Genomic DNA, 16,282 nt, shown 5'->3' on the forward strand with positions numbered 1-16,282 from the left:
CAGTTTCTTTTTTGGTTTCGCGACTTCACAAACGAGACGAGAGTTCACGTGAGTGCCTCTCGTTCGCTCGCTTTTGTTGCGTCTGGTTGTATTGTTAAAGCTGAATACCTGATCTGTAGCTTGGTTTGGAATGTCTGTACTTTCCCTCTTGCCGCTAACTCATTGATCAGCTTCTTATGTACCATTTTCTTCCGTTCCCTGCTCAAGTCTAGGCTAATTCGAGTTCTTACCACCCTATGATCACTGCAGCGCACTTTGCCGGGCACGCCTACATCTTGTATGATGCCAGGGTTATAACGGAGAGTGTAAAGTCTATTTTATTTCTGGTCTCGCCACTCGGGCTTCTCCACGTCCACTTTCGACTATCCCGCTTGTGGAAGACGGTATTCATTATTCGCATATTATTCTGTTCTGGAAACTCTACTAATAACTCTCCCTGCCATTCATAGAGCCTATGCCATATTCCCCCTCTGACTTGTCTCCAGCCTGGTTCTTGCCTACCCTTGCATTGAAGTCGGCCATCAGTATAGTGTATTTTGTTTTGACTTTACCCATCGCCGATTCAACGTCTTAATAGAAGCTTTCGACTTCCTGGTCATCATGACTGGATGTAGGGGCGTAGACTCGTACGACCTTCAATTTGTACCTCTTATTAAGCTTCACAACAAGACCTACCACCCTCTCGTTAGCGCTATAGAATTTCTGTATGTTACCAGCTATATCCTTACTAACCAGAAATCCGACTCCTAGTTCTCGTCTCTCCGCTAAGCCTCGGTAGCACAGGACGCGCCCGCCTATTAGCACTTTATAGGCTTCTTTCTTCCTCCTAATTTCACCCAGCCCTATTATATCCCTTTTACTGCCCTCTAATTCCTCCAATAGCACTGCTAGACAAGGAATATTTTGTAACCAACGTTAAAACCATTCATTTCTGTTCTGGATTGCTGCGGTTTTACCTTTGTAACCACTGCTGCAAAGGTCGATAAAGCCTGTAGTATGTTCAAATAAAACATAAGAAATGCTTTACATGTAACAACACATCTCAGAATATATTAGGTAGAAATGAGGCGCACAATAAAAGACATTACTCGAAAACATTGATAAACATGTTCGCTGCATTTCAGAACAAACAAAGCGTCCAAGAGAAAAGAATTACTCGTTTCAATATTTCCTGACTAAATTCCGAAAGGGCATCTGCAGCCTTACGGAGCGCACCGTTTGTGTGAACGATTTCCATTTTATACTTGTCCAACGTATGAGCCTTACACGGTAGGGAGCCGAGCGGGCTGAGAAAGTGAGTGGGTCGTGATCAATCATACTTCTGATATTTTTGCCGAAAAGCCACGTGTCTAGGCTCACTAATGCCCATACGATCGCGAATGCCTCCCGTTTCCCGGTAGAGCAATTCTGCTGTGCAAGGGTTTAACTTTTGTTGAAGAATGCAACAGGGTCCCCTTCTTCAACGACCTTCTGAGAAAGGCAAGCGCCAACCGGATTCTTTTAGGCGTCCGTGGCAGAAACATTTACTTGCGAAATTAAAGAGTGCCTCGAAAGAGCTATCATATCAGCAATAATAATTTGCTTTCCTAATATCTCAATGAATATCTTTGAAAGTCCCAAACAATTTAATAAAGTAAAATGACTACTACATCGCTAAACTTTCCCATGACGATCAAGTGAGGCACGTGGGATACGGTCATGGACATTGAAGGTGAGCACAATTATATGTTAAGAATAAGAGCTTTTAGGTAACGATTATAAGTAGCCCTAAAATGTTCAGCATGCTTCCTACTCTTGCATCAAGAACATCATACTATTCTTTATGGAATCCTCAAGCTTAATAAAGGGAAGTGAACAACGGCGTTGGTTTGTAGGTGTTTTGTAAGTAACAAATAAAGGAGAAGAACATGACCGGTGGGTGTTTGCACTGTCCAAATAGCGACTTGTGAATGCTCAGTGCCTGATGCTAAACATTTCTCCAAGTATGTTGCTGGCCTCCTATGCCAAATTTGCTGGACATATTTTTTAACTTTAAGGTGTTTCAGGGCAGGCGAGCAATGTAAATTTGTACAGTAGCTGGGCGCCGTTACTTCAAGGCGTGAGTACGTTACTAAAACCGTCATTAAAGTCACCTTTCAATTTGTCATTCTCACCACAGGGGAGATGACGCGAGTTCTCATGACGACGAAACCCAGTGTCATCTACTGTGACATGGAAAGCGCTGACAAAGTTCAAGAAGCATGCCAGAACGTGCCCTCCGTCAAGGTATGCCAGACGTCTGCTCAGTCCTTCGCACTTAATTTTGCCACATCATAAATGAGCTATTTCGCAGTGACGTCAAAGCACATCAAGACGTTAAACTGGATTGAAAATGATGAAGCAAACCTAACTGCCTGCTTTGGGCCTCGTATACGAATACAACTCAAATATAGTTTTCATCTCAATGCACATACCACTGAATCTGAAGCTCTGGATGGTAAATCTATTTCGTCTGCTATTTCTAAAAGCCTAGAAATTATCCTACGAGTTCTGGTTTATGAGGCCTGCCTTTTTATAGTCGTTATATGGACCTTTCGACGTAAACATGGGTCCTTTCCCGTCAGCTGAAAATTTTCTTCTGTCAGGGCGACTTGGCGGATCATTTCTGCGGAAGCCCGCAAGGTGGATGAAAGTGCATGAAAGGGGGAAATTGACATCCACCCGAAGTTTCGTGCTAGAATTTGCAGGGTGCTAGTTTTTCCCTTTCACGTGAGGCACATAGATAGTAAAATCGACTGAAATGCTGTTGTTTACATTAACGCCAAAATGTGCCAACATCCATTTGAAATCCTTGCACCCAGTGACATCGTCAGTTGAGCTTTGGAAGGTATTTAAAGATGACGCCAAACACGCCGCTCCTCCATGATGCCACCTTCTAGTCACGCAAGCCACGCAAGCTTAGTTACTCCTCATTTAAAATGTATCAATATATTTACTTGTACGATCGGCTAGAAATATAGTATCCGTAGTTATTTACTCTTTTCACTTTACAGCCAAAAGGCATCATAACAGGCGCGATTGTTCCCGCGGAAGCCATTTGTTTGATGTATGCCCAAAAACAACGTTTTTAAATACCACTGTTTATAGTGCAATTAATTAGAGTGATGGCAAAAATGACAAGAAGAGTGCTTTGGAGACCTTTGGTGTTACATCAGGCGCGTTTTGAAATGCTGTCCTGAGCATCACGGACCATGATATGATAAGATAGGCAGACTTTATGGCTTCCGTCTTAATCAATAAAAGTATGTAAATCAAGGCGAGTGACGGAAATAATATTAAAGGGCAATCCGAAGAAAACAATCGCGAAGATTACGCATCAGAAACGTCTTAGGCAAATTTCTGGGAAATTATAACCTTAAATGACGTTTTCTGAAAACAACACTTTTGCCTACAAAAGGAACATGTCCTCTGCAACTGCTGTACATTCCGAATAAATGTTTACTTGTGAATTGTTGCTAAATGCTTTTGGTACCTACTGAAGGGAATGAAATGGTTGCCATCAGAACTTACATTTTGTTAACAACTTTGCCTAAGGAAATGGTTTAAAATTTGCGTCCTTGTTATGTAAGTTCTTATTTTTTACTACGGAATGGTGAAACCTAGAATTACTTCATTTATTAACGCCCAGTGCGTATGAAACTACTATAAAAATTTGGAGCTTTTTGTGCTCAAACATTTCGGAAATGTTCTTTGAAAAGTAAGAAAATATCAACGCATACATTTTGTGACTTTCAAACGCATTCAATATTTTTCTGCCAAACTTAGCGCAGTAAAATGGTGCATTTATTGCAAGGAGGTTTGAAAACTTTGAAATACATTGCTTAAAAAGTCTGCAATGTTAGAGGCACTTGCAGCTGAATACCTAGGTCCACTATCATTTCTCCCTTAACAGCGATTCCTCTGTCAGTGCTTGATATTGTAATTTTTTATGAAGCCACATCTTCTCCAAATGAGTTTCCGCGAAACGACGTACTTCTCATGACAAGCGGTAAAGATCAGGTGGGAGTGACACATTATAAAACTGGTTTTAAACAGTAACGTTAAAAAACAACTTAGGAAAGAGTAATCAAACAGTAAAATGTCTACGAAACAAAACATGCAAGATGAAAACTTGGAATTCATAGGAGCAAGGCATTTTACAATTACTGGCAAATAGGGAAGTGACAGAAGGATTTAACTAACATTACATTTTTCGGAGTCTTACTTGTAGAGTTAGCAGAATATCACGTATTTTGCTTTATATGTGGTTAGTGGAGACTTCTAGATGCCATATTACCTTCACTATTTGACTAAAACTGATATGTCATCCTCATCTTGGAGTTCAGGCCCTGGTGGCAGCTGGTGAGCGCGAAGGCATGGCGAACATCGCGGAGCTTAGGAAGACTCCTCGGAACCATTTCAAGCGACCAACGCCGGCTGACCGAGAGGACGTTGTAATTGTGTTCCATTCCAGTGGGTCTACTGGTTTGCCCAAGGCCGGCCTCATAAGTCACCGCAACTTCATCGCAGAACTTGTGACTTTCGGGTGAGAACTCGCGCAGTGCAGAAGACTCGGCAAAATATTTGTGACCGGCCACCAGTATTTTAAAGCGCAGTCGGTATGATGATAAAGACTCCCGTGAGCCCGTGAGTTCCTAACATATGCGGAAGCAGGGCTGTCATGGACGCCTCCATATAAGAATTGCTGAATGAGCTTGTTGCCAGGGTTTCCTTTTTCCTGGCACTAGAACTTGCAACTGTTTACAAAAGCTTTTGTCAGTATGTGACTGCGTACACTGCAAGCCGAGATCACAACACTGGTCGGTAGCAGAAGCAAGACCCGTAGTAACTGCATACACGTTAATTCATATTTTAGAAAGGAAGATTAAAATTAGCAAATAAGTAACGACTGCGCTAATAAAAAGTGAATACGACTGAAAGTACGGGACAGTTTAACCAAAAGAAGGGGAACTGAGGGACGCACTTTGCGCTAGTGACAACCATATAGAGCCTAGGGAACATAGGAAAAATTATTTCTTTCCAGTTAAGTGTGGAAGTGGTAAGCTTGATTGAAATGAGCTTGGATGGAAAAACAACTTGCCGCGGTGGGCGCTGAACGCGCCACATCCGCATTACGTAAGCGCAGAACTACGTGTTCTACGTCGTCTATATAGGAATGTAGAATATTTGAGGCATTGTTGTTTAACGGAGGTTTTTCGATTAACTTAGGTATAGAAGGGAAGCGCACATGACCTTTTAAATTAAAGTATTTCAAATTTATCACGGTGCCTTTCAGACAGCCGTCTCTGTTCACCTTAAAAACAAGTAAACTGTCTTCGGGCTACTAGAATTGGTGGCGATGAACAATTAGAATACAGGATGACATCATAAGAGCATTTTTTCTTTGTACATTGCTCACTATCTGTTTGCCCGATCGGTAAGGTAAGTCTTTCTGTGGTTACGTGCAACGGCATTTCAGCATTGGCTTGATGTGTCTCTATACAACGTAAGAGAGCAAGCAGAGGCCTTCGTTCAATGATTGCGTGAAAACAGTACTAATTCTCGAACGTGGCACTTTGTTTCGTCTTGTGCATGACTACGGCGGGTTGTACGAGAACACCGTGCCGGCAGTCGTAAATTTGACGCGTTGACCTCGTTTCATAATAATAATAATAATAATAATAATAATAATAATAATAATAATAATAATAATAATAATAATAATAATAATAATAATAATAATAATAATAATAATAATAATAATAATCAGCCAGGTTATGCCCACTGCAAGGAAAAGGCCTCTCCCATACTTCTCCAAGTACCGGGGGCATGTACTAATTGTGGCCATGTGGTGCCCGCAAACTTCTTAATCTCATCCGCCCACCTAACTTTCTACCACCCCCTGCTACGCTTCCCTTCCCTTGGAATCCAGTTTGTAACCCTTAATGACCATCGGTTATCTTGCCTCCTCACTACATGTCCTGCCCATGCCTTCCCCCCATTTCCTTTTCTTGATTTCAACCAAGATGTCATTACCTCGCGTTTGTTCCCTCCCCCAATCTGCTCTTTTCTTATCCCTTAACGTTACACCCATAATTCTTCTTTCCATAGCTCGTTGCATCGTCCTCAATTTAAGTAGAAACCTTTTCGTAAGCCTCCAGGTTTCTGCCCCATACGTGAGTACTGGTAAGACAGAGCTGTTATATACTTTTCTCTTGAGGGATAGTGGCAACCTGCTGTTCATGATTTGAGAATGCCTGCCAAACGCCCCCCATCCCATTCTTATTCTTCTGGTTATTTCAGTCTCATGATCCGGATCCCTGGTCAATGCTTGCCCTAAGTAGATGTATTACCTTACCAGTTCCAGTGCCTCGCTGCCTATCGTAAACTGCTGTTCTTTTCCGTGACTGTTAAACATTACATTAGTTTTCTGCGGATTAATATTTAGACCCACCCTTCTGCTTTGCTTATTCAGGTCAGTGAGCATGAATTGCAATTGGTCCCCTGAGTTACTAAGCAAGGCAATATCATCAGCGAATCGTAAGTAACCAAGGTATTCGCCGTCAACTCTTATCCCCAATTTTTCCCAATCCATGTCTCTGAATACCTCCTCTAAGCACGCTGCGAATAGGATTGGAGAGATCGTATCTCCCGGCCTGACACCTTTCTTTAATGAGATTTTTGTTGTTTTCTTTATGGAGGACTACGGTGGTTGTGGAGCCGCTATAGATATATATCAGTATTTTTACATACGTGTCGTCTCCACCCTGATTCCATAATGCCTTCATGACGGCTGAGGTTTCGACTGAATCAAACGCTTTCTTGAAATCAATTAAAGCTTTATATAAGGGTTGGTTATATTCCGCACATTTCTCTAACACCTGATTGATAGTGTGAATATGGTCTATTGTTGAGTAGCCTTTACGGAATCCTGCCGGGTCCTTTGGTTGACAGAATTCTAAGGTGTGCCTGATTCTATTTGCGAATACGTTAGTAAATACTTTGTATGTAACGGACAGTAAGCTGACCGGTCCATAACTTTTCAAGTCTTTGGCGTCCCCTTTCTCATGGATTAGGGTTATGTTAGCGTTCTTCCAAGATTCCGGTACGCTCGAAGTCATGACTATTGTCTACTGCGTTAGCATGTAGCCAAACGCTTCTCTTTTTTGTGAGAGTATAAACAACCTATACTCAATATCGCACCCAAGCATGTTTACTATAGATAGCAAATAGTTTCAGGGAAGTTGTAGTTTTTCAGATATTGTACCAAGGCCTTGCAATGTTGTGCTCCTTTTCGATGGCTCAGCCTACGGACATCTGTTTACAGCCATATCCTGTAATAAAATTTGGACTACTGCAATAAGCCTCCCACTTCATGGAAGGATTATGTATGACATCCGCTGTCATTTTAGTTAACCGTCGAAATATACCTTGAACAACCCCTATATTATTTAGACAACAGGTTCCCCGGCTCCTTCACTCGACAGCAGATTTCGTCCCCTTTCTTACGTCCTTTTTTCGCCAGCCAAATATCTCTTCCCACGAGACATACTAGCTGTATTGCCTATCTGGGTCTGATCCCTGGCTAGTAATCTAACTCGGCTGAACAAACCCTCTCTCCTGGAACTTGGGGCTGGGGCGTCGCTTGCTCCTTCTCTCACCTGGGCCAGGAAACCTGCACCTGAAGGCCATGTGAAGTTCGCCAAATTAGCCTTACCTTCGCGTCTGATCGGTTCATTATGTGGATGTGCCAGGGACAAAAGCAAAAGTGAAAGTCATTTGAAGTTCCCGGATTTCAATGCATGTAGTTATATGCATAAGAACCTAGAGACTACGGACGCTTCAATCCGGATGATAAGAACGATGAACTGCAGATATTTACAATGGCGAAAGCCTCAAGTAGCTCGTTGCAATGACTCATACCCGAAAAAGGCTGCGTCTTGTCCAGTGAGACAAAAAATATCGTCTTCAGGATAGGCGTATACCCCCGTGAGCAAGCGAAGATGCAATGACTGAATATGCATGAAAAATGAAAGAAAGAACGAAGGAAACCACTAAAGAACGAAAGAAGGATCCGGCGAAAGAAAGCGGAAAGAAAGAGAGAACGAAAGAACATTTAGCTTTTGTATTAAGGGATCGCCATAAGTTTATTTCAAAGAGCGGTTCATTATGTTTCGCAAGAAGTCGGACGCCTCCGATAGCATAACTTATAGAACTACCATGTGTACAGCACACCTTCGCCTGCACGCGTTACAGGATTCTAAGATGCTCCCAAATTTTTTTTTGTAGACTGCCGCATGGCAAATCGTGCGGTATAAAAATGCTGCTATGAGACATTTTGATATGGCATTGTTCGGGTAGGAACACCATAATGCTTGGTAAGGAAACTGATACTATTCTACTCCGATTCCTTTCTCGCTTCCTCAGCGGCCAGAGCTGTCTTTCGCTTACATTGTCGCCAGTATGGGTCAGCCGTGAGGAAGTGATGATAAGACAGGACCGAAGTTTGCACCGCCAACTTTCGATGCATGTGTATACGACGAATGACCTTGCAGGCTCTTATTTATGGAAGTGACCTTTCTCTACCCCCGACCTCGCACACACTTGCCATTACTTGCACTCTGTGAAGTGTTTGCGTATGCGCAACACGCCTAGACTTCTGTGTTCTCGCATTCCTGCCTCCTGACATCTAGAGCTGTTGGCAAGGATTTTGACTGCACTGCCTTCGGTATAGGCTTATATTTTTCGTCCATTAAATGGATACCCATTAAGCGGGTGAAGTCCGCTATAGACTCCACAACCTTGGTCAGGCGGTGCTACGGACGCTGCACAACAGCGTAGCGCGCGAGAGCCAAATAAAATGTCGCCAACACGCGTGTCACGTCGACGTGTTGTGCACGAGAGTACGGGCCGCAAGACTTTGTCTGTTTCACACAAGCCTTTCGTTCAGTGCCACAACTGCCTTAGAAACCCGAAGAGCAGCACCCGTCCGTGAATTCTCACATATTTTAGGGCTGGTAGTGCCAACAGGACAGGAAACAAGCGTGCACTACCGCTCTCGTTGTCAAAGTCTAATGAGTCGCAATTGTTTGCATTTGGATGCCTAGTCAATCTGTGCTCTATATACAGTAAAGCGGGCTCTCGCGTATAACTAGGGCACATCATTATTAGTAGAACCTGGGGCTCAGCTGGGTGACACCGCCGTACGCCAGCAGGATCTTGCAGGTGGAGCTAGTGGCGTAATATGATGCGATCACAATGTTAAAAACGAAAAGAAAGAAAGAGGTAAAAAATTTGCCATACTTATAAAGTTTAAAGAAACTCTCGCGGATGCCTCGTAAGTACCATGAGAGACACGTTTACGATAGTGTTACGCGACACAACGACTGCAACTTCCCTAAGACCCGAAGCCGATAATTTCTACCTTTGCCAGACAGGCACTTTGGATAGCGATCGAATGTAATCTAGATATGAAGTTTCTGCGCGGTCACTGTTGACCACGATTTTCCACGATCCCAACCCAGTAGATTGCGACTCTAGAGAGTCGTCTGCACCGTCGGGATAACTACTCTCAATCAACTCGACGCAGAATGTTGGGCATTGCAGCAGCGGTCATTCTTGATCGCATTCGAAAAAATTGGTCCGCGCCTGTTCAAAAGTGCTCGTGCTGCAACGACCGAAACTGAAAGCGATTCCAACTTCCGCTACTCTCCTTTCCTCAATTATATATATATATATATATATATATATATATATATATATATATATATATATATATATATATATATATATATATATACATACAGTGAAGTAGACGCGCGTATGAAGCGGTTTATTGACGTTTCGGCCGGGATCCGGCCTTCATCAGAATACATTGCATGGTGTCAGTACAGCTAATATACATGTGCCTACCAACCAAATGAAGATATGTTTACATGAAAAACGAATAACATGGGCGAACGAAATGCATCTGAATCATTCAAAGGACAGCTGACACGTGTATAGACCGATGGCGATTGCAAACATATCATTTAAAATACAAAGCATAAGAACGCACGAAATGAATTGTAGAAACCAATCACCACGTGACTACAAAACGTCAATATGTGCTCAATATGTGCTATGTTATCAAGGAAACACAGACACAGAAAAAGGGGAATAGCGACGTACTAGTAGAAGAAGGGACAAGTGACGGGCTACAAAGACAGGCAACTCAATTTTCCTACACATTCATTCATACCACACGCGACGGTATCAAACTTATAGATAAGGAAGGATTCGCGGGCGTCTCTATCATAATTTGAACGAAATCCAGATTCAAGCAACGCGACTCTAAGTTTATCAAATGAGTGGTCAGGAAGATGCACGTGTCTTGAGATGGGTAGGTTGGGCAACGTGTTAGCGTGGGATTTATGATTGTTAAAGCGGTATCTGAAAGGCTGTTCTGTTTGTCCGATGTGCTGTTTTTTGCAGAGCGTACATTCAAGCATGTATATTACGTTTTTTCTGTCGCAGTCGAAATCGCCTTTGATATTTAAACAAAAGTTTGAAGATGTACTAGTAACCTGTTGCGATGTGACCATGTAGGGGCATACTTTACATCGCGGTTTTCGACAAGGATAGCATCCGATGGCATCAGGGCAGTCAGTGTTAGATGATGATGCTAGTGTATCTCGAATATTTCTAGCTTTACGGTATACTGCTTTAGGCGGATCAGAGAATATGTTTTTGAGGCGTGCACTTTGCATTAAAATATTGTGCTGTTTCTTTAATACATGCGAAACACTTGAGACTGACGCAGTGTGGGTTAGGACAAGATTTGTCCGGGCTGAGGGAGTCGGTTTGTTCTTAATGCAAAGAAGCGTCCTTCGGTCACGCACGTCTGCGCGTTTTATTGCCTCGTCAATTAACTGTGGTGGGTAATTTTGTTTGGCTAAAGCGTTTGTTAGGGTACCGCAATCCTTTTCAAACTTTGAGTGCTCAGAAGAAATACTTTTAAAACGTAAGGCTTGCCTATAAGGAATGCTAGTCTTGCAATGTTTAACGTGAGTGCTATCGAAGTGCAAATATTGACATCTATCTGTCTGCTTTTTGTATAGGGCAGTAGATAGTTTATCATTTAGCACTGAAACGCTGACGTCAAGGAAGTTAATAGTAGATGCAGAATACTTGTGAGAAAATGATATGGATTGATGGGCATTGTTAAAGTCAGATATGAAAGAAAGCAGTTCCTGTTCCCCATGAGGCCAAATCAGAAAAACATCGTCAATGTAACGTTTGTAATAAAAAAGATTTTAACGTCCTGGTTAGCAAAAATTTATCTTCTAGCTGACCCATAAATATATTGGCGTAGTTGGGGCCAATTCGCGTACCCATAGCCGTCCCACTAACTTGCACATAGTGCTGTCCTTCAAATTCGAAGTTATTTAGTTCTAAATTAAGGGCTAGCAAAGTTGCCAATGTGTCGCTATCGATGAGTTTCTCGGGTGATACACATTCGTAGCAATTGACGACTGCCATGATGCCATCAGAATGTGGAATGTTAGTATCAAGTGTGACCAAGCGTGTGACCAAGAGGGAACCTTGAGGAATAATGAGATCGATTATATCCGACAGGAAGTGGGTAGTGCCTCTTACGTAAGAGGCCAACGTAGCTGGGATATTACTAATCAGGGAATCTACGTAGCTGGACAAATTTTCTGTGACTGTACCTATACAGAAATGATGGGACGACCTGGGTTGTTTATCTTATGTATTTTAGGTAAAAGGTAAAAACGACCAGCAACAGGACTTAGTGGAATTAGAGAATGAACCGCATTGTCGGGCACCTTTTTCTTCTTGACGAGATCTAGCACTGTGCTTTTGATCAGAGATTTATATTGCTCAGTGGGGTCATGATCAAGGCGTTTATAAAACGTCCCGCCTGCTGGCTGTCTGTTGGCCTCTGCGGCGTAATCGGACTTGTTCATTATGACAACGGCACCACCTTTGTCAGCAGGCTTAATGACGATGTCTTTGCGAGAGGACAGCGTATCTAGCGCTTTCATTTCGCTGGCGGACAAATAACCGCGGAAGGGTGCTTGTTTTTGACACAATTGCAGAACTTCTCGTTGTACTGCTTTGATATACATGTCCAATAATCTATCGCGATTTGTAGGAGGGACCCAGCACTTGCCAGAGGGTAACGCGTGTTTCGGATCGCTTGAATTGGAGCGGCAATGGAAGTATTCGCGCAATCGTAAGTTACGGGCGAAATTTTCTAAATCTTTCAGTAGTTGAAATTCGTGATGTCCACCTGCTGCTGGACAAAAATTAAGACCACGACGTAGAACACTGCACTCCTCAGCTGTTAGCAGAATGTCCGACATATTAACAATATTATTCGGCTCCTGATGGGCAAACCTACGGGCAGAGGATGACGAAGAAGTGCCGGAGTGTACTTCTGGAGGTTTGGTTTTAAAAGGGGCAGAGTTGAGTACCTTGCGTGGCTTCCAGAAGGTCACACAACACCGTCGCGGGACAGTTTCTTGGCTGTCAATGCGTAGATTTCATTCCGTTTTTTGGTTGCGAATGCCTCTAATGCGGCGGATTGGCTAGAGGACAAGTTTAAGCTCGCAGCAATTTTCTTTTCTTGGTTCTTGAATTTCTTACTGGAAGAACGATAGTGATCCAACACGACACGGGTGAGTTGTAGTGAAGCATTTGTTAGTATGTTATCCCATCTAGCTATATTGCGCTCAGACATGTCATCTAGCTCTATTGCTCAGACGTATATATATATATATATATATATATATATATATATATATATATATATATATATATATATATATATATATATATATATATTGGTACGGGGAGAAAATATATCTACTTACAATATGTCCACTTACAAGGTTGTAGCTGGGTAGCCAGGTTCATACCATCTACCGATCGTCGAAACACTTCAACCACCTCTTCACCTCCAAACGTCCTTTTGCCCACAGCAGCTCAAAATCGCACGTGACATTAACCGCAGGCGGCCTAAGCATCGTCTCGACGCTCCCTAGTGTGCGACTTATAGGGCTTTAGTCGCCAAACTTGCACGATGTCAGTTCTTGGAGGGGTGGAAGACGTCGAAGTCACAGGCGATAGCTCATATATGAGGCTGGTGACCTGGCGAAGAACTCGGTACGGCCCGACGTATCGCGGCAGCAGTTTTTCGCAAAGGCCGACGCGAAGGTATGGTAACCACAGCAGGAGAAGTGACCCAGGGCCGAAATTAACGTCCCGACGACGACTCTCGTAACGGTGCTTTTACATATTCTGAGACGCCAGAAGACGGTCACCGGTCATGAGACGTGCTGTGGCCGCGCAAACAATGGCGTTGTGAGCATAGAACGTGGTATTGTTGGCATCGGAAGGGAGCAGCGAGTGAATAGGCAGGAGTGGGTCATGGTCATATAGTAGATAGACCGGAGAATAATCAGTAATATCGTGACGCGACGAATTGTATGCAAACGTCACGAAGGGTGAGGTGCAGTCGCAATCCCATTGAGCATCAGACAGGTACACGGAGAGCAAATCCGTGAGTGCACGCTTGAGACGCTCGGTAAGTCCGCTGGTCTCTGGGTGGTAAGCCGTGGTGAACTTGTGGGATGGGGAGCAAGAGCGAAGAAGGTCGTCGACAACGTTAGAAAGAAAGCAGCGGCCTCTATCAGAGCTGACGTGGGGAACCATGATGTGGGATTACTTCGTAAAGGAGAAAATCAGCCACATAGGTTGCGCAGCTCGTAGGGAGGGCTCGGGTTGTGGCATAATACGTGGTATACTCTGTCGCCAGGCCAACCCACTTGTTGCCCGAGGAGGAAGTTGGAAACTGGCCAATGAGGTCCGGGCCGACACAGTAAAATGGCTCACTGGTGATATCTATAAACTGAAAGTGCCCAGCGGTCAACAATGGAGGCTTGTTGCTGCGTTCGCAAATTTCGCAGGCAGAGACGTAGCTTCGAACAGAGCGTTATAGTCTAGGCCAGAAAAATCACCTGCGCACAAGGTCGTACGTACGGGAGACACCCAAATGGCAGGCAGTGGGCACATCGTGGAACTACAAGAGAATTGGCGAGCGCAGATGCTGGGGAACGACGAGAAGTAGTTTAGCACCATGTGAATTCATAGTGCGCTGGTATAAGGTCCCGTCCTGGAGAACAAACATACGGAGGGAAGCGTGCTGTTGCTCCTAGGTAAGGCGTTCGGGGATAGACCGCAAATATGGGTCACGACACTGGTCGTATTCGATGCGTGAGAAGTCGGATATCGACAAAACGTAGGTATCTGTATCGATTTCAGTGCCATGGGGAGGTTGGACAGGATAGTAGGAGAGGCATTTGGCGTCCTTATGTAGCCACCCCGACGTGTAGCACACGGAAAAGGTTTACTCTGGCAGGCGCATTGCCCAGCAGCCAAGATGGCATGTCAGCTCTCTGAGTGAGGATAGCCAACATAAGGCATGATGATCGGTCACGACGGTGAAATGCCGACCGAACAGGAAAGGACGGAACTTAGCAATGGACCAAACAAGGGCTAAGCATTCATGTTCTGTTATGGAGTAGTTTCGCTCTGGGGCTGAAAAAAGAAGCCTGGCATACGTGATCACGAGATTAGTGTCCCGCTCTCGCTGGGACAATATATCGCCAGAGAGGCTGCTGACATGAGTGCGAACTTATGTGTAGGCATACGGATCAAAATGATCGAACACGGGTGGATTTATAAGGCGACTAATACGCGTTGAAAATGTGACCGCCTGTTCGGGTCCCCAGTGAAAAGTGGTGATCCTTTTGAGGAGCTACGTGAGAGGACAAGCGATTTCAGCAAAGTTCTGGATAAATCGCCGAAAACAGGAATTCAGCCCTAGGAAACTTAGTACATCGGTAGAAGAACGCGGAAGTGGAAACTCACCCACGGCACGAACTCACCCACGGCACGAACTGGACGCCAGAGCGTCAACCAAGTGACCAAGTAGTCGTATTTGGCGGTGGCCGAAATGGGATTTTGCATCATTGAGTTGTAGGCCAGCTCGTCGAAAAACAATAAGAATAGCTGAGAGACGGTGGAGGTGGCTCTCAAACGCCGGTGAAAAACAATGACGTCATTTAGGTAGCAGAGGCATGTGGTCCATCTGCTCCATAATGCGCTCGAAGGTAGCAGGGGCATTACAGAGTCTAAAAGGTATCACTTTAAATTGGTAGAGACCATCTGGGATGAAGAGGGCGGTCTTTTCACGATCTCATTCATCTACTGCGATTTGCCAATAGACAGAGCACAAATAAATTGACGAAAAATAACTGCCAACATGTAAGCAGTCAAGCGCGTCATCAATACGTGGAAGCAGGTACATGTCCTTTTTGTAATCTCATTGAGGTGACGGTAATGGATACAAATTATCCAGGGATTGTCCTTCTTTTTAACCAAAACGACAGGTGACGCCCACGGACTGCAGGAAGGCTCGATAGTAGCTTTGGAGAGCATTTTGTCCACCTCCGTTTGGATAACTTGGCGTTCAGCCGCAAGCACACGGTAGGGCCGCCGGTGTATAGGAGCAGCGTCAATAATGATGATTTGATGGGTGACGACACGGGTTCGACCAAGCGGGCGATTGCCATAATTAAATATGTCTTCATAGGACATCAGAATGCACCGAAGGGCGTTGGTGTAAGCGGGTCGTAAATCCGCAGCTATCATAAGCGTAAACTTGTCGTTGCGTGAAGTAGGAGGGGCAGGATCTGCAGCAGTGTCGAATCGTGGTTCGAGCGTAAGAGCGGCTACTCCACAGTCTTCCAAAAATCACAGCACAACGAGAGATACACCTTCAGGAAGCAAAGACACGAAATAAAGTTCAGAAGAGGAAGCCACGTTTGATTCTCGATAAGAGTTACAATTGAGCCTGGTAGTGCTATTTCGTGAGCTACGAGGACGCCGCAAAGTAGGGTCACCACGTAGAGACCATCTCGAAGTGGTGGAGAAGGCGACATCTAACGTAAGTCGCTGCGTCATGTTGCAGTCAAACAATAACGAAGGCGGGAGTTGCGGTCGTCGGTCGGGTCAGCAAATAAATGGGGCAGTTGAAGGCGAAGGGTGCCGGTTGCACAGTCAATAAGTGCTGAATGGGCCGTCAGAAAGCCGATTCCAAGAATCACTTCGTGGGGACACTCGGCCAGTACAGTGAACAGGACTAACCCTGGACGGCCGGAAATGGTAACACGGGCGGCGCACATTCCCGTCACGA

The 16,282-nt window shown here is 44.3% G+C and overlaps 1 protein-coding gene across 1 annotated transcript in view; it reads left to right on the plus strand.

The window, feature by feature from the left end:
• LOC142557964 (luciferin 4-monooxygenase-like) overlaps nt 1–16,282 on the plus strand; it is a 104,824-nt gene that overhangs the window by 44,700 nt on the left and 43,842 nt on the right. The window contains exons 4-5 of the mRNA XM_075670141.1: nt 2,159–2,265; nt 4,365–4,564. Of these exons, the coding sequence (XP_075526256.1) occupies nt 2,159–2,265; nt 4,365–4,564 (307 nt within the window). The remainder of the gene's footprint in view (nt 1–2,158; nt 2,266–4,364; nt 4,565–16,282) is intronic.

The sequence above is a fragment of the Dermacentor variabilis genome, chromosome 9, assembly GCF_050947875.1.
Source record: "Dermacentor variabilis isolate Ectoservices chromosome 9, ASM5094787v1, whole genome shotgun sequence".
Lineage (NCBI taxonomy): Eukaryota > Metazoa > Arthropoda > Arachnida > Ixodida > Ixodidae > Dermacentor > Dermacentor variabilis.